General features: G+C 43.9%; 4 protein-coding genes and 1 long non-coding RNA gene across 14 annotated transcripts in view; 3 read left to right on the top strand and 2 right to left on the bottom strand.

Annotated features, from left to right (window-relative positions):
• cyfip1 (cytoplasmic FMR1 interacting protein 1) overlaps positions 1-1,044 on the top strand; it is a 202,865-nt gene extending 201,821 nt beyond the window's left edge. The window contains 2 exon segments of the mRNA XM_052475754.1: positions 6-153; positions 374-1,044. Of these exon segments, the coding sequence (XP_052331714.1) occupies positions 6-153; positions 374-538 (313 nt within the window). The 3' untranslated portion in view covers positions 539-1,044.
• Positions 1,045-1,767: 723 nt separating this feature from the next.
• LOC127910777 (uncharacterized) lies at positions 1,768-2,170 on the top strand. The gene is made up of 3 exons (XR_008076178.1): positions 1,768-1,880; positions 1,963-2,006; positions 2,041-2,170. It is a non-coding gene; the product is annotated as an uncharacterized LOC127910777 (long non-coding RNA).
• LOC118379791 (magnesium transporter NIPA2-like) lies at positions 2,041-12,362 on the bottom strand. The gene is made up of 6 exons (XM_052475755.1): positions 11,790-12,362; positions 11,280-11,522; positions 7,963-8,019; positions 7,717-7,807; positions 2,933-3,093; positions 2,041-2,723 (listed from the first exon to the last, which is right to left on the bottom strand). The coding sequence occupies exons 1-6, from the start codon at positions 11,845-11,847 to the stop codon at positions 2,071-2,073; spliced, it is 1,263 nt and encodes a 420-aa protein (XP_052331715.1). The 5' UTR covers positions 11,848-12,362; the 3' UTR covers positions 2,041-2,070.
• On the top strand, positions 8,027-11,269 carry LOC127910773 (spidroin-2-like). 10 transcript variants are annotated; one of them, XM_052475732.1, is made up of 5 exons: positions 8,027-9,920; positions 9,970-10,020; positions 10,119-10,220; positions 10,270-10,320; positions 10,423-11,269. In XM_052475732.1, exons 1-5 carry the CDS (start codon positions 8,288-8,290, stop codon positions 10,716-10,718), a joined length of 2,133 nt encoding a protein of 710 aa, XP_052331692.1. In that variant the 5' UTR covers positions 8,027-8,287; the 3' UTR covers positions 10,719-11,269. The 10 variants fall into 10 exon arrangements, with proteins under 10 accessions (XP_052331692.1, XP_052331693.1, XP_052331695.1 ...); XM_052475733.1 differs by lacking the exon at positions 9,970-10,020; XM_052475735.1 differs by lacking the exon at positions 10,270-10,320 and having other exon boundaries at positions 10,474-11,269.
• A 2,064-nt stretch (positions 12,363-14,426) lies between the features above and the next one.
• On the bottom strand, positions 14,427-22,804 carry nipa1 (NIPA magnesium transporter 1). The gene is made up of 5 exons (XM_052475751.1): positions 22,498-22,804; positions 22,171-22,218; positions 21,878-21,968; positions 19,151-19,311; positions 14,427-16,037 (listed from the first exon to the last, which is right to left on the bottom strand). The coding sequence occupies exons 1-5, from the start codon at positions 22,628-22,630 to the stop codon at positions 15,526-15,528; spliced, it is 945 nt and encodes a 314-aa protein (XP_052331711.1). The 5' UTR covers positions 22,631-22,804; the 3' UTR covers positions 14,427-15,525.
• Positions 22,805-23,468: the final 664 nt, after the last annotated feature.

The raw sequence follows: 23,468 nt of genomic DNA, 5'->3' as shown, positions 1-23,468 counted from the left end.
TCCAGGCAGTGTTTCGGGGACGGTCTCCACTGGGCTGGGTGTATGATCATCTCCCTACTGGGTCAACAGAGACGCTTTGACATCCTGGACTTCAGCTATCACCTGCTGAAGGTGCAGAAACACGATGGAAAGGATGAGATCATCAAGAGTGTGGTGAGTGGAAGGTCAGGGGTCAGCGACACTGGAACCTTCAGACCCCAAACATCTGAGTTGTTCGTATTCATTAGCACAAACAGTAGCAAAAGTGGTTCTTAGTGAATACAACAACCATGGGTGTCACGTTTAGGGTAGTCTCTGCCAGACGGTCTTTTAGATCCGGCCAAAACAATAATTTATATTATCATTAGTCTGAATGATGACTCTCCTTCCTCAGCCTCTTAAAAAGATGGTGGACAGAATCCACAAGTTCCAGGTTCTCAACGATGAGATCTACGCCATTCTGAACAAGTACCTGAAGTCAGGCGATGGGGAGAATATGCCTGTGGAGCATGTCCGGTGTTTCCAGCCTCCTATCCACCAATCCCTGGCCAGCAACTGAGATTGACCATCCAATAATGTTTAAACAAAGGATGCATCTCAAACGTTTTATATAAGTGCACTACCTAGGGAATAGGGTGCCTTTTTGGAGGCACTTATGAAATATTCTTCCCTCTTTTAAACTAGATGATAGGACCATTTTCAACGAGGTCTAAAATCATGTAAGTATTTATATTTTTCAGAACTGTTTAAAGCAGCACTGGCCCAACTTTCCTTACATAATGTTTTGTCAGGATGATTTTTGTGCCTTAAGTAATCAATCGCAAAACTGTGTTTCATATATCTGGAACACTGTAGACCAGGGAATGATTGATTTAAGGGGTTTGGGTGTGGTGGGATATCGTTGTAGCCTGTACTCAATGAAGGGGAATTGGACAGAGTAGAGTATATTTGGTGCTAAAAACCTATAAATCTTTAAAGTAACCAAGTTTCTTAATGATAAAGCATTTATTCACTTTGTGTTGGAATTATTTTAATCATTTTCATTCAATAAATATGTAACAAATATCGTCTTGTTCTTGAGTGCATTTATGTAAAAGATATACAAAAAAAAAACAGTTGGTGATTTAACTCTTCAGGTATCAGTTTACGTTCCAAATGACCCCCTATTCCCTATATAGTGCACTACTTCTGACCAGATCCATAGGGGTAGTGCACTGTGTAGGGAATAGGGTGCCACGTATCCTTATTGACCTGCCAAACTCAGAACTGGAGCCAAAATTTAAAAAAATAAAATAAAAAAAAATAAAAAATCAGACCTGGGATCTCCATCAAGAATATTACAAAAACAAAGCTGTTGATTTGTAGAAGGAAAACTCTGTGCAGGTTTAAATACAGTATGAATATTGCCTGCTTCTGAGGATGAGATGAACCCCCTGTCTCCATGTCGTCAGAGAACAGATGGCAAATCTAATCCAAGTACAATCAGTGGGTCCATCCAAGTCCAGAGTTGATTGTTTTAATGGAGAAAACAACCATCCACACCAGTGTAGTCCTAGGCAAACCCCACATAGCACCCTATCCTCTGTAGTGCACTAGTTTTGACCAGAGTATTGCACTATAAAGGGAAAGGGTGCCATTTGGGATGTAATCCTAGTCAGTCGGGGGGTCTGCAGGACCTGGCAGCTTGGTCCTCAAGAGGCTGTCAGTAGGATCTGCAGGACCTGGCAGCTTGGTCCTCAAGAGGCTGTCAGTAGGATCTGCAGGACCTGGCAGCTTGGTCCTCTAAGAGGCTGTCAGTAAGATGGGGGGGGGTTTGCAGGACCTGGCAGCTTGGTCCTCTAAGAGGCCGTCAGTAGGATGGGGGGTCTGCTGCTAGGTCCTAAGAGGCTCAGTAGGAGGGGGTGGTCTGCTGCTAGGTCCTAAGAGGCTCAGTAGGAGGGGGATGGGGGGTCTGCTGCTAGGTCCTAAGAGGCTCAATAGGAGGGGGGTGGTCTGCTGCTAGGTCCTAAGAGGCTCAGTAGGAGGGGGTGGTCTGCTGCTAGGTCCTAAGAGGCTCAGTAGGAGGGGGGGGGGGGTCTGCTGCTAGGTCCTCTAAGAGGCGGTCATGGTACCATTCCTCCTGGACAGGCTGTCAAACGGCAGGCCCACCTCCCTCTCCTCCAGGTTCATGTCTGTGGAGTCATTGCGCAGCAGTTCGTAGCTGCCGTGTGTTGCCACTCCGTTAGCTGCCGGCCCGGGCCTCTCGTCCTTCCTGATGGACACCGCCAGCGTGGACAGGCTCACACTAAGGTCCTTAAAGGCATGGAGCAGAAAGATACCAACTATAATGGTCAGGAACCCACTCAGAGTCCCGATAACATCAGCAGTAGCCATGTGCTCCCACTCCTTGAAGAGGATGGCAGAGCAGGAGAGGACTGAGGTGGTGAAGAACACGTAGTAGATGGGTGTGACCAGGGAGGTGTTGAAGATATCCAGAGCCTTGTTCAGGTAGTTGATCTGAGTGGAGACGCAGGCCACCAGCCCGAGCAGTAAGACCCAGGCTAAAGGGTTCCCCACCACGGACCTCCCAGCTATGGCCTCTTTGATGGCGATGCCCAACCCCTTCACACACGACACCGACAGAGCTCCTATCACAGAGCAGATGGTAATATACACCATGATGTTGGTCTGGCCGTGCCGAGGGCCCACCACCAAGATGAAGATGAGCGCTACGATGATGACGAAGGTGGCAAACACCAGGAAACCTGAGGGAGATAGAGGATGTCTTAGCTCACAAAAAGTTAAAACAGAAGAATGAAGTGTCTGAAGTTAGTCATCAAAGAGCGAGAGAAGAAGAGGAGAGAATAAAGTGTCAGACCACCTCCTCCAAAGAGCTTTAAGGAGGACTTGAGGAAGCAGCTTTTCAGAACACAGTAACTCATGTAGTTGAGGGGAGGGTGTGTCCGGTACCGACCTGGGTCCACCAGTTTCCGAGCCATGTGGTCCAGACTGTTGATCTCTTCCTCCTGAGGGGCGTGGATCACCATGGTAGTAGAGCCCAAGATACTGAGCAGACAGCCCAGCTTCCCGTGCAGGTTCAGACGCTCGGTCAGGAAGTACGAGGACAGCACCGCACTGCCGCAAAACATAGAAAACACACAGTTATATCACAGTAACTCAGTTAACCTAAAATACATAACCAATGTTCCCTCAATATTAAACAGGCACTGAGCAAATTGTAGGTCTGCTGAGCGCAAAGTTGAAAGCAACTTCCAGCGAGCGTTTACTGTGAACGCCGCACCCGCTTTAAGTTAGTTTTAACAGGTAGGCTACTGTGGCTGTTTGATCATAATGTAGGGCCTACCAGAGTAGTCTACCATCAGAAACAATGGAGAAAATGCATCCCATAATATTTTTTATCATTCAGCCTTCAGTAGCAGCCAAATGTGTGGTGTTAAATGTAGGGCTACATTCCATGAGACTTTAGAAAAAAAAACATGCAGGGCTTCACATGAACCTGTTTATCCACTTGTTCTTCAGACAAGGAAGTGACTGACAATGTTGTTTGATGCAATAAACGACATCATTGTTTCATACCATTACAGAGAAACAGACAAATCATGCTACTTCGCTTATTCAAGCCCGTCTCCAAAATACAACACTGCCCCTTTAAGACAACAAAAAGCCCTTTTGTTTTCAACAATTATTTCTACAGTAAGATGAACAAGAGGCCTGATCATTTTTAATCTTCAAAAGCACTGTTACTTCATATGTACTGTTATCAGTAGCCCGACTGGCTTTTCAAAGATGGCTAGAAATGTGCTCGTGTTTTAAACAACCACTTCCCCATTGCTGACTATAAATGATCCATAACTGGGCGAATAACTCACTAACTAGCAACGGATAAGAACAAACGAGCACACATGGCTACATGTAGCTCTCACTGTGATCTCAAAACAAGCACAACTACTCTTGAACACTCATGCTGTAAACACAGTCCAGTTCACAATGAATGGCACAGAGCCATATATGGCAATATATGTCTATTTGCAGATCTGATTGGTTATACGGGCTGAGTCAGGCGTGTCAATGCTGTAGAATCCTACTCCGATGAGTTCTGCCTATAACAAAATCTCTTGCATAGTTTGTTTGGTTTTGGTATGTTGCATTAAAAGTGGCTAATATTGCGTTGATTTAATCCATGTTCCCACAGTAAAGGAAAACATCTCGTTCTTCACTCTGTGGGCTGATACAGTATTTATATTGCAGTCTCAGGGAACATGGGTTATAACCTAAAATACAGTACCACACTGCAATGAGATGAAGCATTACATCAAACCCACAGCCCCACACACAACAACAACAAAAATAAAACGCAACAATTGGTCGTATGTTTCATCAGCTGAAATAAAGGATCTAAAATGTATTTTCTGTTAGTGAGCATTCCTCCTTTGCCAAGATAATCCTTCCACCTGACAGGTGTGGCATATCAAGAAGCTGATTAAACAGCATGATCCTTGTGCTGGGGGCAATAAAAGGCCACTCTTTAATGTGCCGTTTTGTCACAACACAATGCCACAGATTTCTCAAGTTTTGAGGGAGGGTGCAATTGGCATGCTGACTGCAGGAATGTCTACCAGAGCTGTTGCCAAATAATTAAATGTTAATTTCTATACCATAAGCAACCGCCAACGCAGTTTTAGAGAATTTGGCAGCATCTCCAACCGGCCTCACAACCGCAGACTAATTTCGTCATAAACCGTCCCAGGGAAGCTCATCTTGCTCATCATCCTCACCAGGGACTTGACCTGACTGCAGTTTAGCGTCGTGACTGACTTCAGTGGACAAATGTTCACCTTTTGAACTGGCACTTTGGAGAAGTGTGCTCTTCACAATGAATCGCGGTTTCAGCTGTACCGGGCAGAAAACAGACCGTGTGGGCGAGCGGTTTGCTGATATCAACGTTGTGAACAAAGTGCCCCATGGTGGCAGTGGGGTTACAGGCATAAACTACGGACAACAAACGATTGCATTTTAGCGATGGCAATTTGAATGAGTCTCCGTCGCCTCATGTTTCAGCATGATGATGCATGGCTCCATGTCGCAAGGATCTGGACAATTCCTGGAAGCTGAAAATGTCCCAGTTCTTCCATGGCCTGCAGACTCACCAGACATGTCACCCATTGAACATGGTGGAACTACTAACTCAGTAATATCTTTGAAATTTTTGCATGTTGTGTTCATACAGTGGGGAGAAGAAGTATTTGATAACCTGCAAAATCGGCAGTGTTTCCTACTTACAAAGCATGTAGAGGTCTGTAATTTTTTTATCATAGGTACACTTCAACCGTGAGAGACGGAATCTAAAACAAAAAATCCAGAAAATCACATTGTATAATTTAAGTAAAAATTTGCATTTTATTGCATGACATAAGTATTTGATACATCAGAAAAGCAGAAATTAATATTTGGTACAGAATCCTTTGTTTGAAATTACAGAGATCATACGTTTCCTGTAGTTCTTGACCAGGTTGCACACACTGCAGCAGGGATTTTGGCCCACTCCTCCATACAGACCATCTCCAGATCCTTCAGGTTTCGGGGCTGTCACTGGGCAATACGGACTTTCAGCTCCCTCCAAAGATTTTCTATTGGGTTCAGGTCTGGAGACTGGCTAGGCCACTCCAGGACCATGAGATGCTTCTTACGGAGCCACTCCTTAGTTGCCCTGGCTGTGTGTTTCGGGTCGTTGTCATGCTGGAAGACCCAGCCACGACCCATCTTCAACGCTCTTACTGAGGGAAGGAGGTTGTTGGCCAAGATCTCGTGATACATGGCCCCATCCATCCTCCCCTCAATACGGTGCAGTCGTCCTGTCCCCTTTGCAGAAAAGCATCCCCAAAGAATGATGTTTCCACCTCCATGCTTCATGGTTGGGATGGTGTTCTTGGGGTTGTACTCATCCTTCTTCTTCCTCCAAACACGGCGAGTGGAGTTTAGACCAAAAAGCTCTATTTTTGTCTCATCAGACCACATGACCTTCTCCCATTCCTCCTCTGGATCATCCAGATGGTCATTGGCAAACTTCAGATGGGCCTGGACATGCGCTGGCTTGAGCAGGGGGACCTTGCGTGCGCTGCAGGATTTTAATCCATGACGGCGTAGTGTGTTACTAATGGTTTTCTTTGAGACTGTGGTCCCAGCTCTCTTCAGGTCATTGACCAGGTCCTGCCGTGTAGTTCTGGGCTGATCCCTCACCTTCCTCATGATCATTGATGCCCCACGAGGTGAGATCTTGCATGGAGCCCCAGACCGAGGGTGATTGACCATCATCTTGAACTTCTTCCATTTTCTAATAATTGCGCCAACAGTTGTTGCCTTCTAACCAAGCTGCTTGCCTATTGTCCTGTAGCCCATCCCAGCCTTGTGCAGGTCTACAATTTTATCCCTGATGTCCTTACACCCTCTCCTGTCTTGGCCATTGTGGAGAGGTTGGAGTCTGTTTGATTGAGTGTGTGGACAGGTGTCTTTTATACAGGTAACGAGTTAAAACAGGTGCAGTTAATACAGGCAATGAGTGGAGAACAGGAGGGCTTCTTAAAGAAAAACGAACAGGTCTGAGAGCCGGAATTCTTACTGGTTGCTAGGTGATCAAATACTTATGTCATGCAATAAAATGCAAATGAATTACTTAAAAATCATACAATGTGATTTTCTGGATTTTTGTTTTAGATTCCGTCTCTCACAGTGGAAGTGTACCTATGATATAAACATTACAGACCTCTACATGCTTTGTAAGTAGGAAAACCTGCAAAATCAAATACTTGTTATCCCCACTGTATCTCTGTTCAGTGTTTAACAGTTCACACACACAGCTCAATCACGGACAGAAGTAGAAGACAAACATTGTCACACCTCTACAGGAGTTGTTGCATAGCAACAACACACACGGTTCAGTCATCCACACACCTGGTACAACTTCAAAAACTATAACATCTATTATATACTGTAAGGTCAAACATGTAGAACCAGAGGGCCCCCAGAGGGGTGACCTACGTGACCAGCACACTGAGGGCCCCCAGAGGGGTGACCTACCTGACCAGCACACTGAGGGCCCCCAGAGGGGTGACCTACCTGACCAGTACACTGAGGGCCCCCAGAGGGGTGACCTACCTGACCAGTACACTGAGGGCCCCCAGAGGGGTGACCTACCTGACCAGCACACTGAGGGCCCCCAGAGGGGTGACCGACCTGAACAGCACACTGAGGGCCCCCAGAGGGGTGACCGACCTGAACAGCACACTGAGGGCCCCCAGAGGGGTGACCTACCTGACCAGCACACTGAGGGCCCCCAGAGGGGTGACCTACCTGACCAGCACACTGAGGGCCCCCAGAGGGGTGACCTACCTGACCAGTACACTGAGGGCCCCCAGAGGGGTGACCGACCTGAACAGCACACTGAGGACCCCCAGAGGGGTGACCTACCTGACCAGCACACTGAGGGCCCCCAGAGGGGTGACCTACCTGACCAGCACACAGAGGGCCCCCAGAGGGGTGACCTACCTGACCAGCACACAGAGGACCCCCAGAGGGGTGACCTACCTGACCAGCACACTGAGGGCCCCCAGAGGGGTGACCTACCTGACCAGCACACTGAGGGCCCCCAGAGGGGTGACCTACCTGACCAGCACACTGAGGGCCCCCAGAGGGGTGACCTACCTGACCAGCACACTGAGGGCCCCCAGAGGGGTGACCTACCTGACCAGCACACTGAGGGCCCCCAGAGGGGTGACGAGAGTAGCAGGAGCAAAGGCATACGCTGCAAAGTTCGCCCCTTCTCCAGCCGCCACTGTGAAAATACACAGAACAGGAACACACCAGGTAAGCTGACTGAGAACAGAACGACCTGGGGAATAGTTACAGGGGAGAGGGGGGGATATATAGAAACTGAGGTGAAATGAATCACATATTAAGAGGAACATTTTATCCATAGTCCTCACTTACTTGATAATAAGCCGGCCCACCAGAGACATTCTTTAAGATAAGCGTGTCCTCCTTGTCCTAGACAAAAGACGAAAACAAGTTCAGTAGCTAGCAACATTTCAGATCACTAGCTTTAATTAGTTACTCAAAACCTTCTAATGTGTGTTCAATAAAATGTCCCGCAGTCACACCATATAATCACTGAGGTAATTCTAGGGCGTTATGGTTACAACCAGCGGTACACGTTCGGATGTTACACACTGTAGGTTTAACAGCAGTGCACTTTGACCCTATATGACACGAGCTGCATGTGTCCTTTCTGCTTGTTGTTGGACTGGTGTCCCAAATGACAGTACACTACCCCCATGGTCAACACTACCCCCCTGGTCAACACTACCCCCATGGTCAACACTACCCCCATGGTCTACACTACCCCCATGGTCAACACTACCCCCATGGTCAACACTACCCCCATGGTCAACACTACCCCCATGGGCCCTGGTCAACACTACCCCCATGGTCAACACTACCCCCATGGTCAACACTACCCCTATGGGCCCTGGTCAACACTACCCCCATGGTCAACACTACCCCTATGGGCCCTGGTCAACACTACCCCCATGGTCAACACTACCCCCATGGTCAACACTACCCCCATGGTCAACACTACCCCCATGGTCAACACTACCCCCATGGTCAACACTACCCCCATGGTCAACACTACCCCCATGGTCAACACTACCCCCATGGTCAACACTACCCCCATGGTCAACACTACCCCCATGGGCCCTGGTCAACACTACCCCTATGGGCCCTGGTCAACACTACCCCCATGGTCAACACTACCCCCATGGTCAACACTACCCCTATGGGCCCTGGTCAACACTACCCCCATGGTCAACACTACCCCTATGGGCCCTGGTCAACACTACCCCCATGGTCAACACTACCCCTATGGGCCCTGGTCAACACTACCCCTATGGGCCCTGGTCAACACTACCCCTATGGGCCCTGGTCAACACTACCCCTATGGGCCCTGGTCAACACTACCCCCATGGTCAACACTACCCCTATGGGCCCTGGTCAACATTACCCCTATGGGCCCTGGTCAACACTACCCCCATGGTCAACACTACCCCTATGGGCCCTGGTCAACACTACCCCTATGGGCCCTGGCCAACACTACCCCTATGGGCCCTGGTCAACACTACCCCTATGGGCCCTGGTCAACACTACCCCCATGGTCAACACTACCCCTATGGGCTCTGGTCAACACTACCCCTATGGGCCCTGGTCAACACTACCCCTATGGGCCCTGGTCAACACTACCCCTATGGGCCCTGGTCAACACTACCCCTATGGGCCCTGGTCAACACTACCCCTATGGGCCCTGGTCAACACTACCCCTATGGGCCCTGGTCAACACTACCCCTATGGGCCCTGGTCAACACTACCCCTATGGGCCCTGGTCAACACTACCCCTATGGGCCCTGGTCAACACTACCCCTATGGGCCCTGGTCAACACTACCCCTATGGGCCCTGGTCAACACTACCCCTATGGGCCCTGGTCAACACTACCCCTATGGGCCCTGGTCAACACTACCCCTATGGGCCCTGGTCAACACTACCCCTATGGGCCCTGGTCAACATTACCCCTATGGGCCCTGGTCAACATTACCCCTATGGGCCCTGGTCAACACTACCGCACTACCCCTATGGGCCCTGGTCAACATTACCCCTATGGGCCCTGGTCAACACTACCCCTATGGGCCCTGGTCAACACTACCCCTATGGGCCCTGGTCAACATTACCCCTATGGGCCCTGGTCAACATTACCCCTATGGGCCCTGGTCAACACTACCGCACTACCCCTATGGGCCCTGGTCAACATTACCCCTATGGGCCCTGTTCAACACTATAAGACAAGGTGCAGCAGAGAGTCTACTAGTTAATGATTGCTGTGTGTATATAAGACAAGGTGCAGTAGAGAGTCTACTAGTTAATGATTGCTGTGTGTATAAGACAAGGTGCAGTAGAGAGTCTACTAGTTAATGATTGCTGTGTGTATATAAGACAAGGTGCAGTAGAGAGTCTACTAGTTAATAATTGCTGTGTGTATAAGACAAGGTGCAGTAGAGAGTCAACTAGTTAATGATTGCTGTGTGTATAAGACAAGGTGCAGTAGAGAGTCTACTAGTTAATGATTGCTGTGTGTATATAAGACAAGGTGCAGTAGAGAGTCTACTAGTTAATGATTGCTGTGTGTATATAAGACAAGGTGCAGCAGAGTCTACTAGTTAATGATTGCTGTGTGTATATAAGACAAGGTGCAGTAGAGAGTCTACTAGTTAATGATTGCTGTGTGTATATAAGACAAGGTGCAGTAGAGAGTCTACTAGTTAATGATTGCGGTGTGTATATAAGACAAGGTGCAGTAGAGAGTCTACTAGTTAATAATTGCTGTGTGTATATAAGACAAGGTGCAGTAGAGAGTCTACTAGTTAATGATTGCTGTGTGTATATAAGACAAGGTGCAGTAGAGAGTCTACTAGTTAATGATTGCTGTGTGTATATAAGACAAGGTGCAGTAGAGAGTCTACTAGTTAATGATTGCTGTGTGTATATAAGACAAGGTGCAGTAGAGAGTCTACTAGTTAATGATTGCTGTGTGTATATAAGACAAGGTGCAGTAGAGAGTCTACTAGTTAATGATTGCTGTGTGTATATAAGACAAGGTGCAGTAGAGAGTCAACTAGTTAATGATTGCTGTGTGTAATAAAAGCAGAAGGGTGACAAACTGATCAAGTGTTCAACTCTGCCGCACCCTTCTGCATCTTAGCACCAATCAGTTACTACCACATTCTGAGCTGAACTCGCAAGACAAGTTGTCAACAATTCCATTCACACCCAGTTACACAGCCACACATGGCAGATCCTTAAGATATTCATGTGTGAATTGGAAATGTGTTTTTTTGCATATCCCAACTCCCCCTGAGACACCCTCAGAGGGGTCATGGCCAGCCATTATCCCACCCCTCAGAGGGGTCATGGCCAGCCATTATCAACGGCGACCTTGGAGCAATTAGGGTTAAGCGCAGATTTGTTTCGCCGGCTCAGGGATTCGAACTAGCAACCTTTCGGTTACTGTCCAGCTAGGCTACCTGACATCAATCTATGCGTACAGTACATATAAACAAAATGACCTGCTCTCTTGATCTCTTTCTCAAATGTACAAATTCACCCAAACGATACTGTGTACTCTACTTTACATACTAGTCATTTAGTAGACACTTATCAAGAGCAGCAGTTGGTGACTGAACATAAACATGACCCTTACCTGCCCTACACTGTCCCTTCCTGGCCAGGCGGAGTAGTCCTTTCTTCTTGAGAATGAAGCTTCCTCCTATGAAGATGCTGGAGCTGATGGCTAGTCCCAGGCCGATGTAGAAATCATACTTCCCTCTGTCCTGGCCCATGACGACGCTGGAAGAGTTGTTCGTACTGTCTGTTACATTGACCACAACACACAGGAGTTGCTGACCAGCCGAACACCTGTCACCAACCTGTGTCACCACTCTACCTTTAGTAAGACAGCAAAACGACAAGAGACAAACGAATATTCAACTCGTACAATCAATGTACCTCGGAAATAATGTACTTACCACGACTGTGATATGTGGCCTCACCTAGCTTTAAGACGAATGCACGAAGTTGCTCGGGATAAAAGTGTCCGCTAAATTACAAATGTAAATTGAAATCGATATGCCTAGGTAAAATATACCTAAAGGTTAAAACTGTTAGTAATTCCAATTGTAGAATCTGATTCCTCCCAGTTAGGCGAACTTACCATTTCGACAAGTTAAATCGCAGAGTGAACAACCCCGACCCAAAATAGTCGGTTCCATTCTAGAAATGGCACATCGACAATCCGAGGTGGACCAAACCCCGTCTACCACTTCCGGACTCCGCACTTCCGGAGTCGAGAACTCAGCAGGTGACTAAGAATATGCAGTAATCAAAGATTCAATGTTCAATGTTGCCGTGATGAAATACCGGGTTGTCGTCCACAGCTGCACGATGACAACAATAACATGATCTGATGTGTCCATGAGATAACTCGGTACCGTAGCTGGCTAACGTTAGCCACTTAGCTAATTGGGCAAACTAGCTAACTAAATGACTACCTTCAATTTCCAAGCATCGCTATCAGTTTACTAACTAGCATGGCTATCATTTTGAGATTAAGCTCAAGCTTTCTTTTGTCCGTCTCAGAATCAGATCAAAACTAGCTAGCTTGTTAGCATAACAAGCGAGCTAACTCGGTTGGTAATTGTACCAGCTAGCTAGCTAGCTATGTGAAAACCTGCGGCCAAATAACTAACTAACTAGCAAGCTGGCATGCTATCGTAAACATTAATATCATCTGTATGTTTCCATGCGAAATACCTGGTGAAAAGATCCCTGGTTTCCCCAGGAAAACGGTGGTAGTTAGCTAGCTATGTGATAAATAGCAAGTTATAGCTATGTGGCTCTCTCATTTTGTTACGACCTGATTTGAAGGTTGACGCTGTTCCGCCCACACATGGTGAAAGGCCGATCCTTCACGCATGCGTACAAATAGGTCCTGAGAAGTTGGACTCGTTCTACCAGAAATTGTCCAGATGAATATTTTAGTGAAAACTTTAATAAAGTGCCCTATTTGATTGCCACGTTCTAAATGGACTGTTACACCTCGAAATGTTTTAAAGCATTTTTAACTGAGCCTATACAGTTTAGTGAAATGTTCTTGTCAAGTCTTATAATAATAATAATAATAATAATACATACCGTATCGTATCATACTGTATCGTATCATATTGTATCATATCATACTCTAGATCATATCGTACTGTATCATATCATACTGTATCATATCGTACTATATCATACTCTATCATATCATACTGTATCATATCAAACCTTATCATATTATACTCTATCATATCATACTGTATCATACTGTATCATATCAAACTATCATATCATACTGTATCATATCATACTCTTATCATATTATACTCTATCATATCATACTGTATCATATCAAACTATCATATCATACTGTATCATATCAAACTATCATATCATACTGTATCATATCATACTCTTATCATATCATACTGTATCCTATCATACTCTATCATATCATACTGTATCATATCATACTGTATCATATCATACTCTTATCATATCATACTGTATCATATTGTATCATATCATACTATATCATATCATACTGTATCTTAACTTATCATACGCTATCATATTGTATCATACTGTATCATATCATACTGTATCGTATCATATCATACTCATACTCTCTCATACTCTGTATCATATCAAACTATATCATACTGTAACATACTGTATCGTATCATACTGTATCATATACTATATCATACTGTAACATACTGTATCGTATCATACTGTATCATATACTATATCATACTGTAACATACTGTATCGTATCATACTGTATCATATACTATATCATACTGTAACATACTGTATCGTATCATACCTTATTGTATCATAATGTATCATATCATACTGTATCATACTGTATCGTATCATACTGTATCATATCATACTGTATCGTATCATACTGTATCATATCATACTGTATCATATCATACTGTATCATACTCTGTCGTATCTTACCTCATCATACTGTATCGTATCATATCAAACTATATCATACTGTAACATACTGTATCGTATCATACTGTATCATATACTATATCATACTGTAACATACTGTATCGTATCATACCTTATTGTATCATAATGTATCATATCATACTGTATCATATCATACTGTATCATATCATACTGTATCATATCATACTGTATCGTATCATACTGTATCATATCATACTGTATCATATCATACTGTATCGTATCATACTGTATCATATCATACTGTATCATATCATACTGTATCGTATCATACTGTATCATACTCTGTCGTATCTTACCTCATCATACTGTATCGTATCATATCAAACTATATCATACTGTAACATACTGTATTGTATCATACTGTATCATATACTATATCATACTGTAACATACTGTATCATATACTATATCATACTGTAACATACTGTATCGTATCATATATCATACTGTAACATACTGTATCGTATCATACCTTATTGTATCATAATGTATCATATCATACTGTATCATACTGTATCGTATCATACTGTATCATATCATACTGTATCGTATCATACTGTATCGTATCATACTGTATCATATCATACTGTATCGTATCATACTGTATACTGTATCATACTGTATCATATCATACTGTATCATACTCTATCATATCTTACCTCACATACTGTATCGTATCATATCAAACTATATCATATCATACTGTTCAATATCATACTGTATTTTTATGTAAAACGTATTAACTCTGATATTCAACAAACAGTGCTTCTTCAGAGCTGCAATGTATTTTCCAAGCAATAACACAAATCCAAATATAATACCTACAGTTATTGAATTAGTGAGAATAATATCTAACATTTACCTGCCGAGATTCAACCAAAATGTTGTCACTTTTCTCTCCAGCCTTTGTGAGTCCTTTGATCCAACGTTACAAAAAAAAAAGAGTCCCAGTTCCCCGCCACACTGTTGTGACTGTCTAGAATTACTCTCTAAATAATTCAATTACCCACAATGCTTATGTGAATAGGCATAGTTCCAAAGGTTTACAAATGGACCGAATGGTCATTGGACATGAAGGGAGTCCAAACGGACTGAAGAAGACTCTAAAAGAATGAAATGTTATTTTGGTAGTTTCTCACAAGAGGACGTGTGGGTAGAACCTGTTAGGTGCGTGAGAACACATCGCCTGGTCCACATTTAGAAGGGCTGCTGTAGTGAAATGGTGGTTGAACTTCTCTCCCCCGTGAAGGGGATACGTAGTCAGTTGCAGCACAGAGTGCATTTAACCAACTCTCTGAATAAGAGATGCATGGGGCTGCCTAATCGACAGCCACGTCATCGTTGTTTGAGGCCTTGCAAACACGTCACAAGATAAGATTTTTAATTTTTTTTTGCCTTTTATTGTAGTAAAATACAAAATCATTGAGTTAATTTCACTTCATTATAAAAGACGACCCCATACTGACAAAGTTGACCACGTTGTAAGTTAAGACTTTTCAATCGGACACACGAGTTAGGTTCTTTGGTTTACACAGCCAGTCCACGTGGATTGACACTGACTTGACAAGTGTTAGAATAGCAAACATCTAGCACATTAAACAGCAACAATGCTGCTTCGTGTGCTTGAACACAACAGGACATGACTATCATTGAGCCCTTGAGAATGGCGAGCAACAAATATTGCACAACAGGTACGTTGTTCGCAAATCCACCGGTAAGATTCTTCAACTTATATTCAAGTATTTTATTAGATACAAATGCAATTCACAATATATATGTTATTCAAGATATTTAAAAAAAATATGGCCCCAAATGAACCAATAAACACTGCATTAATCTCCCTGAGACTGACAAGCCTCTGTTTAATCCATTTTATCTGGTCCTGTAGCAGCTGGTTTCCAGGTGAGTGAGGCCTCTGAGGAGATACGGAGCAACAGGACCCCAACAGCCACAGTGGTTAGCCCACACAGCATGCCCAGGCAGTCTACTAAACCCACCGTGGTCCACTCTCTGAACAAGATGGCTGAAGCTGTGAGGACTGTAGAGGTGAAGGCCACATAGTAAATGGCTTCAAACATGTTGGAGCTGTAGTGCTCCAGAGCCTTGTTGATGAAGGTGAACTGGATGAGGATGCTGACGGACAGGGTTCCCAGTAGACCCAGGAAGAGACCAAGGGCTCGGCTGCTGGAAGGCCCCCCGCTGAAGGCATCCTGAGCAGCCAGGCCCAGCCCCTTACAGCTGGTGACTGTGAAACTCCCCAGGAGGGAGCAGATGGACACGTACACCATGATGTTGGACGTGCCGTGAGCTGGGGCCACCCACACCATCAGCACAACCAGTAGTAGGACCACTAACGAGGAATAGGCGACGAACACTGCATGGAGAGAAAACATTCACACACCTCAGAATTACTCTCAATTGAACTTATGTTCAAGTTGTTATTCGGAGGACTTTGAGCAGTTCTGGGCTGGGTCAAACTAACATGTCCGTGTACAGAGCACTCTGAACAGTGCACCAATATAGGGAATAGGGCTCTAGTCTAATGTAGTGCACTATATAGGGAATAGGGCTCTAGTCTAATGTAGTGCACTATATAGGGAATAGGGCTCTAGTCTAATGTAGTGCACTATATAGGGAATAGGGCTCTAGTCTAATGTAGTGCACTATATAGGGAATAGGGCTCTAGTCTAATGTAGTGCACTATATAGGGAATAGGGCTCTAGTCTAATGTAGTGCACTATATAGGGAATAGGGCTCTAGTCTAATGTAGTGCACTATATAGGGAATAGGGCTCTAGTCTAATGTAGTGCACTATATAGGGAATAGGGCTCTAGTCTAATGTAGTGCACTATATAGGGAATAGGGCTCTAGTCTAATGTAGTGCACCAATATAGGGAATAGGGCTCTAGTCTAATGTAGTGCACTATATAGGGAATAGGGCTCTAGTCTAATGTAGTGCACTATATAGGGAATAGGGCTCTAGTCTAATGTACTGCACTATATAGGGAATAGGGCTCTAGTCTAATGTACTGCACTATATAGGGAATAGGGCTCTAGTCTAATGTAGTGCACTATATAGGGAATAGGGCTCTAGTCTAATGTAGTGCACTATATAGGGAATAGGGCTCTAGTCTAATGTAGTGCACTATATAGGGAATAGGGCTCTAGTCTAATGTAGTGCACTATATAGGGAATAGGGCTCAAGTCTAATGAAGTGCACTATATAGGGAATAGGGCTCTAGTCTAATGTAGTGCACTATATAGGGAATAGGGCTCTAGTCTAATGTAGTGCACTATATAGGGAATAGGGCTCTAGTCTAATGTAGTGCACTATATAGGGAATAGGGCTCTAGTCTAATGTAGTGCACTATATAGGGAATAGGGCTCTGGTCTAAAATAGTGCACTATATAGGGAATAGGGGTCTGGTCTAAAATAGTGCACTATATAGGGAATAGGGCTCTAGTCTAATGTAGTGCACTATATAGGGAATAGGGCTCTAGTCTAATGTAGTGCACTATATAGGGAATAGGGCTCTAGTCTAAAGTAGTGCACTATATAGGGAATAGGGCTCTAGTCTAATGTAGTGCACTATATAGGGAATAGGGCTCTGGTCTAAAATAGTGCACTATATAGCGAATAGGGCTCTGGTCTAAAATAGTGCACTATATAGGGAATAGGGCTCTAGTCTAATGTAGTGCACTATATAGGGAATAGGGCTCTAGTCTAATGTAGTGCACTATATAGGGAATAGGGCTCTAGTCTAATGTAGTGCACTATATAGGGAATAGGGCTCTAGTCTAATGTAGTGCACTATATAGGGAATAGGGCTCTAGTCTAATGTAGTGCACTATATAGGGAATAGGGCTCTAGTCTAATGTAGTGCACTATATAGGGAATAGGGCTCTGGTCTAATGTAGTGCACTATATAGGGAATAGGGCTCTAGTCTAATGTAGTGCACCAATATAGGGAATAGGGCTCTAGTCTAATGTAGTGCACTATATAGGGAATAGGGCTCTAGTCTAATGTAGTGCACTATATAGGGAATAGGGCTCTAGTCTAATGTAGTGCATTATATAGGGAATAGGGCTCTAGTCTAATGTAGTGCACTATATAGGGAATAGGGCTCTGGTCTAAAATAGTGCACTATATAGGGAATAGGGCTCTGGTCTAAAATAGTGCACTATATAGGGAATAGGGCTCCAGTCTAATGTAGTGCACTATATAGGGAATAGGGCTCTAGTCTAATGTAGTGCACTATATAGGGAATAGGGCTCTAGTCTAATGTAGTGCACTATATAGGGAATAGGGCTCTGGTCTAAAATAGTGCACTATATAGCGAATAGGGCTCTGGTCTAAAATAGTGCACTATATAGGGAATAGGGCTTTAGTCTAATGTAGTGCACTATATAGGGAATAGGGCTCTAGTCTAATGTAGTGCACTATATAGGGAATAGGGCTCTAGTCTAATGTAGTGCACTTTATAGGGAATAGGGTCCTGGTCTAAAATAGTGCAATATATAGGGAATAGGGCTCTAGTCTAATGTAGTGCACTATATAGGGAATAGGGCTCTGGTCTAAAGTAGTGCACTATATAGGGAATAGGGCTCTGGTCTAAAGTAGTGCACTATATAGGGAATAGGGCTCTGGTCTATAGTACTGCACGATATAGGGAATAGGGCTCTGGTCTAAAGTAGTGCACTATATAGGGAATAGGGCTCTAGTCTAATGTAGTGCACTATATAGGGAATAGGGCTCTGGTCTAAAGTAGTGCACTATATAGGGAATAGGGCTCTGGTCTAATGTAGTGCACTATATAGGGAATAGGGCTCTAGTCTAAAGTAGTGCACTATATAGGGAATAGGGCTCTAGTCTAATGTAGTGCACTATATAGGGAATAGGGTTCTAGTCTAATGTAGTGCACTATATAGGGAATAGGGCTCTGGTCTAAAGTAGTGCACTATATAGGGAATAGGGCTCTGGTCTAAAGTAGTGCACTATATAGGGAATAGGGCTCTGGTCTATAGTACTGCACTATATAGGGAATAGGGCTCTGGTCTAAAGTAGTGCACTATATAGGGAATAGGGCTCTAGTCTAATGTAGTGCACTATATAGGGAATAGGGCTCTGGTCTAAAGTAGTGCACTATGTAGGGAATAGGGCTCTGGTCTAAAGTAGTGCACTATGTAGGGAATAGGGCTCTAGTCTAAAGTAGTGCACTATATAGGGAACAGGGCTCTGGTCTAAAGTAGTGCACTATGTAGGGAATAGGGCTCTAGTCTAAAGTAGTGCACTATATAGGGAATAGGGCTCTGGTCTAAAGTAGTGCACTATATAGGGAATAGGGCTCTAGTCTAAAGTAGTGCACTATATAGGGAATAGGGCTCTAGTCTAATGTAGTGCACTATGTAGGGAATAGGGCTCTAGTCTAAAGTAGTGCACTATATAGAGAATATGGTGCATTTGGGATGTAATAACCATGTCCCACCTGGATCAGCAAGCCTCTCTTCCAGCTCCAGACTAGAGGTGACGCTCTCTGATTTAGGGGAGTGAATGATGAGCACGACAGAACCACAGCAACACAACACACAGCCCAGCTTCCCCAGGACATTCAGCTGTTCCTGGAGGATATAGGAGGCCAGAACAGCCCTGGATCACAAAGCAAACAGGGAGACAGTTAGCTAGCTAAACATCACATCACTAAACACCCCTGTACTGTAGCAAACATCACATCACTGCAAACACCCCTGTACTGTAGCAAACATCACATCACTGTAAACACCCCTGTACTGTAGCAAACATCACTAAACACCCCTGTACTGTAGCAAACATTTCAGTGATCAAAACAGGGAGACAGTTAGCTAGCTAAACATCACATCACTGTAAACACCCCTGTACTGTAGCAAACATCACTAAACACCCCTGTACTGTAGCAAACATTTCAGTGATCAAAACAGGGAGACAGTTAGCTAGCTAAACATCACATCACTGTAAACACCCCTGTACTGTGGCAAACATCACATCACTGTAAACACCCCTGTACTGTAGCAAACATCACATCACTAAACACCCCTGTACTGTAGCAAACATCACATCACTAAACACCCTGTACTGTAGCAAACATCACATCCTGTAAACACCCCTGTACTGTAGCAAACATCACATCACTAAACACCCCTGTACTGTAGCAAAGATCACATCACTAAACACCCCTGTACTGTAGCAAACATCACATCACTAAACACCCCTGTACTGTAGCAAACATCACATCACTGTAAACACCCCTGTACTGTAGCAAACATCACATCACTGTAAACACCCCTGTACTGTGGCAAACATCACATCACTAAACACCCCTGTACTGTAGCAAAGATCACATCACTAAACACCCCTGTACTGTAGCAAAGATCACATCACTAAACACCCCTGTACTGTAGCAAACATCACATCACTGTAAACACCCCTGTACTGCAAAGCAAACATCACATCACTGTAAACACCCCTGTACTGTAGCAAACATCACATCACTAAACACCCCTGTACTGTAGCAAACATCACATCACTGTAAACACCCCTGTACTGTGGCAAACATCACATCACTGTAAACACCCCTGTACTGTAGCAAAGATCACATCACTGTAAACACCCCTGTACTGTAGCAAACATCACATCACTGTAAACACCCCTGTACTGTAGCAAACATCACTGTAAACACCCCTGTACTGTAGCAAACATCACTGTAAACACCCCTGTACTGTGGCAAACATCACATCACTGTAAACACCCCTGTACTGTGGCAAAGATCACTGTAAACACCCCTGTACTGTAGCAAACATCACATCACTGTAAACACCCCTGTACTGTAGCAAACATCACATCACTAAACACCCCTGTACTGTAGCAAACATCACATCACTAAACACCCCTGTACTGTAGCAAACATCACATCACTAAACACCCCTGTACTGTAGCAAACATCACATCACTGTAAACACCCCTGTACTGTAGCAAACATCACATCACTGTAAACACCCCTGTACTGTAGCAAACATCACATCACTAAACACCCCTGTACTGTAGCAAACATCACATCACTGTAAACACCCCTGTACTGTAGCAAACATCACATCACTGTAAACACCCCTGTACTGTGGCAAACATCACATCACTAAACACCCCTGTACTGTAGCAAACATCACATCACTGTAAACACCCCTGTACTGTAGCAAACATCACATCACTGTAAACACCCCTGTACTGTAGCAAACATCACTGTAAACACCCCTGTACTGTAGCAAACATCACATCACTGTAAACACCCCTGTACTGTAGCAAACATCACATCACTGTAAACACCCCTGTACTGTAGCAAACATCACATCACTGTAAACACCCCTGTACTGTGGCAAACATCACATCACTGTAAACACCCCTGTACTGTAGCAAACATCACATCACTGTAAACACCCCTGTACTGTAGCAAACATCACATCACTGTAAACACCCCTGTACTGTAGCAAACATCACATCACTGTAAACACCCCTGTACTGTGGCAAACATCACATCACTAAACACCCCTGTACTGTAGCAAACATCACATCACTAAACACCCCTGTACTGTAGCAAACATCACATCACTGTAAACACCCCTGTACTGTAGCAAACATCACTAAACACCCCTGTACTGTAGCAAACATCACATCACTGTAGCAAAATCACTGTAAACACCCCTGTACTGTAGCAAACATCACATCACCCCTAAACAAACATCCCTGTAAACACCCCTGTAGCAAACATCACATCACTGTAAACACCCCTGTACTGTAGCAAACATCACTAAACACCCCTGTACTGTAGCAAACATCACATCACTAAACATCAAACATCACTAAACACCCCTGTACTGTAGCAAACATCACTAAACACCCCTGTACTGTAGCAAACATCACATCACTGTAAACACCCCTGTGTAGCAAACTCACATCACAAACATCACATGTAAACACCCCTGTACTGTAGCAAACATCACATCACTAAACACCCCTGTACTGTAGCAAACATCACATCACTGTAAACACCCCTGTACTGTAGCAAACATCACTGTAAACACCCCTGTACTGTAGCAAACATCACATCACTGTAAACACTCCCACCAGAAAACAAAATACAATAGTAGTCACCCACTGAATGATAACATGCCAATCAATAACTCACCCAAACAGCACCCCCAGGGCTCCTAAAGGTGTGACCACCACAGCAGGGGCTGCGTTATAGGCCAGGAAGTTCCCAATCTGTCCCGCAATCACTTGTTCGGAGGAGTTCAGAGGTCAATTGAATTAATGAAATATGATCAATCACATAAACGCAATCGGTGAGTAGTGATAGTTTAATGTAGTAGTAAAATGTCTTTATTATTAGGAGAGAGAATCCTGTGTGTGACAGAAATATCCACGAGGATGTACTACAGTTAATAAAAGACAGGTGGCGCTGTTAACTCGGCTACTTACTGGAGAGTGTACCGCTCCACCATACGCCATCTTTTAGATAGGACCCACCTAAAAAAGAACGACATTACATGCAGTGTTTGTGTTATTAACAGTACAGTAGTCACCCTCTGATTTCCATGTCCTGTTCTAGTTATGCCACGAAAGCAGCATTCATTTTTTTTCGTTGCAGAAAACTCAAAACGAAAATTCAAGAGGAACCGAATGAAGTTAAGAGATGGTGTATTTACTGTACAGTAGTAAGTCATGTTACTGTGTCTGAGGATATTACAACATTGTAGGCAACAAATGACCCTACAAACATGGGATTCTTTCCCCCCAGCACTCTACCTCTTTTACGGGATCGTAATATTCCCTTTTTTTGAAGCACAAACGTAGATCCATTGATGAAACTTGATATGACAGCTATCCATACACCAGCAGCAATTGGTGGGGAAGTCTCTCTCATTTCTGAAGTCATCATTAAACACACATTTTCCCATAAGTGACACAAATGGTGGGCTTTAAATTAAATTTGTGACTAGGCGAGGCAAGTCCAAAGCACACTGTACATATATATATATATATTAGACGCAGGTTGATTTGTTGCTAAAAGTTGCTAGATGACGTTGTGATGTCATTGCGTGATAACGTAAAAAACTGCGTCATTACGTAGAATAAACAATAACGTTACTCAAATTGACTGGCAGAAAAAAAACATGATTTGACATTTGTTCAGGTACAGACAGACTCCTACTCTTTTCTGTACACTTTTGATTGTAGACAAGTTGATTGATGTTGTAAATTCTGTTCAAGATCAAGATTATATTCATTGGGTTTGTCTCGTCGAACCCGTACTACTGCTGCTGCAGTCAGCCAACAATGATGTGCAATTTACTGAAATTGCTGCAGATGTCACTCACAATGCACTTTTGCAGCCGGGTACATGTGTTGTGACAGAAAATGTTTTTTTTGGGGGTCATTTAGAGGGAAAATGCGTGCATTTTAGCGTTTGAGTCACTTTTCAAAAGTTGCTAAAAGTTTCCTTCTTTAAAAAAAAAAGTAGCTAAATTTGTTGCTAGGTGCTGCATATAGCACTGTAGTCGACAATGCAGGTAAAGATCTTTATTCTGGATGATTTAAAGCGAGAATATCAGTGAAAAGACGAAACGACAGGTACGTATCAGTCACCTAATGGCACATTGATATCTATTCAAAAGGGCTACACATCTACAAAGTCAGGGAGAGGATAGCAAATCAATATATGTATCAATTCATTTATAATGATACCATTTCCGACATGGGATGCACCTGTTGGTTGA

The sequence above is a fragment of the Oncorhynchus keta genome, chromosome 22 (assembly GCF_023373465.1).
Source record: "Oncorhynchus keta strain PuntledgeMale-10-30-2019 chromosome 22, Oket_V2, whole genome shotgun sequence".
NCBI lineage: Eukaryota > Metazoa > Chordata > Actinopteri > Salmoniformes > Salmonidae > Oncorhynchus > Oncorhynchus keta.
This window is presented reverse-complemented; position numbering and strand designations above follow the sequence as displayed.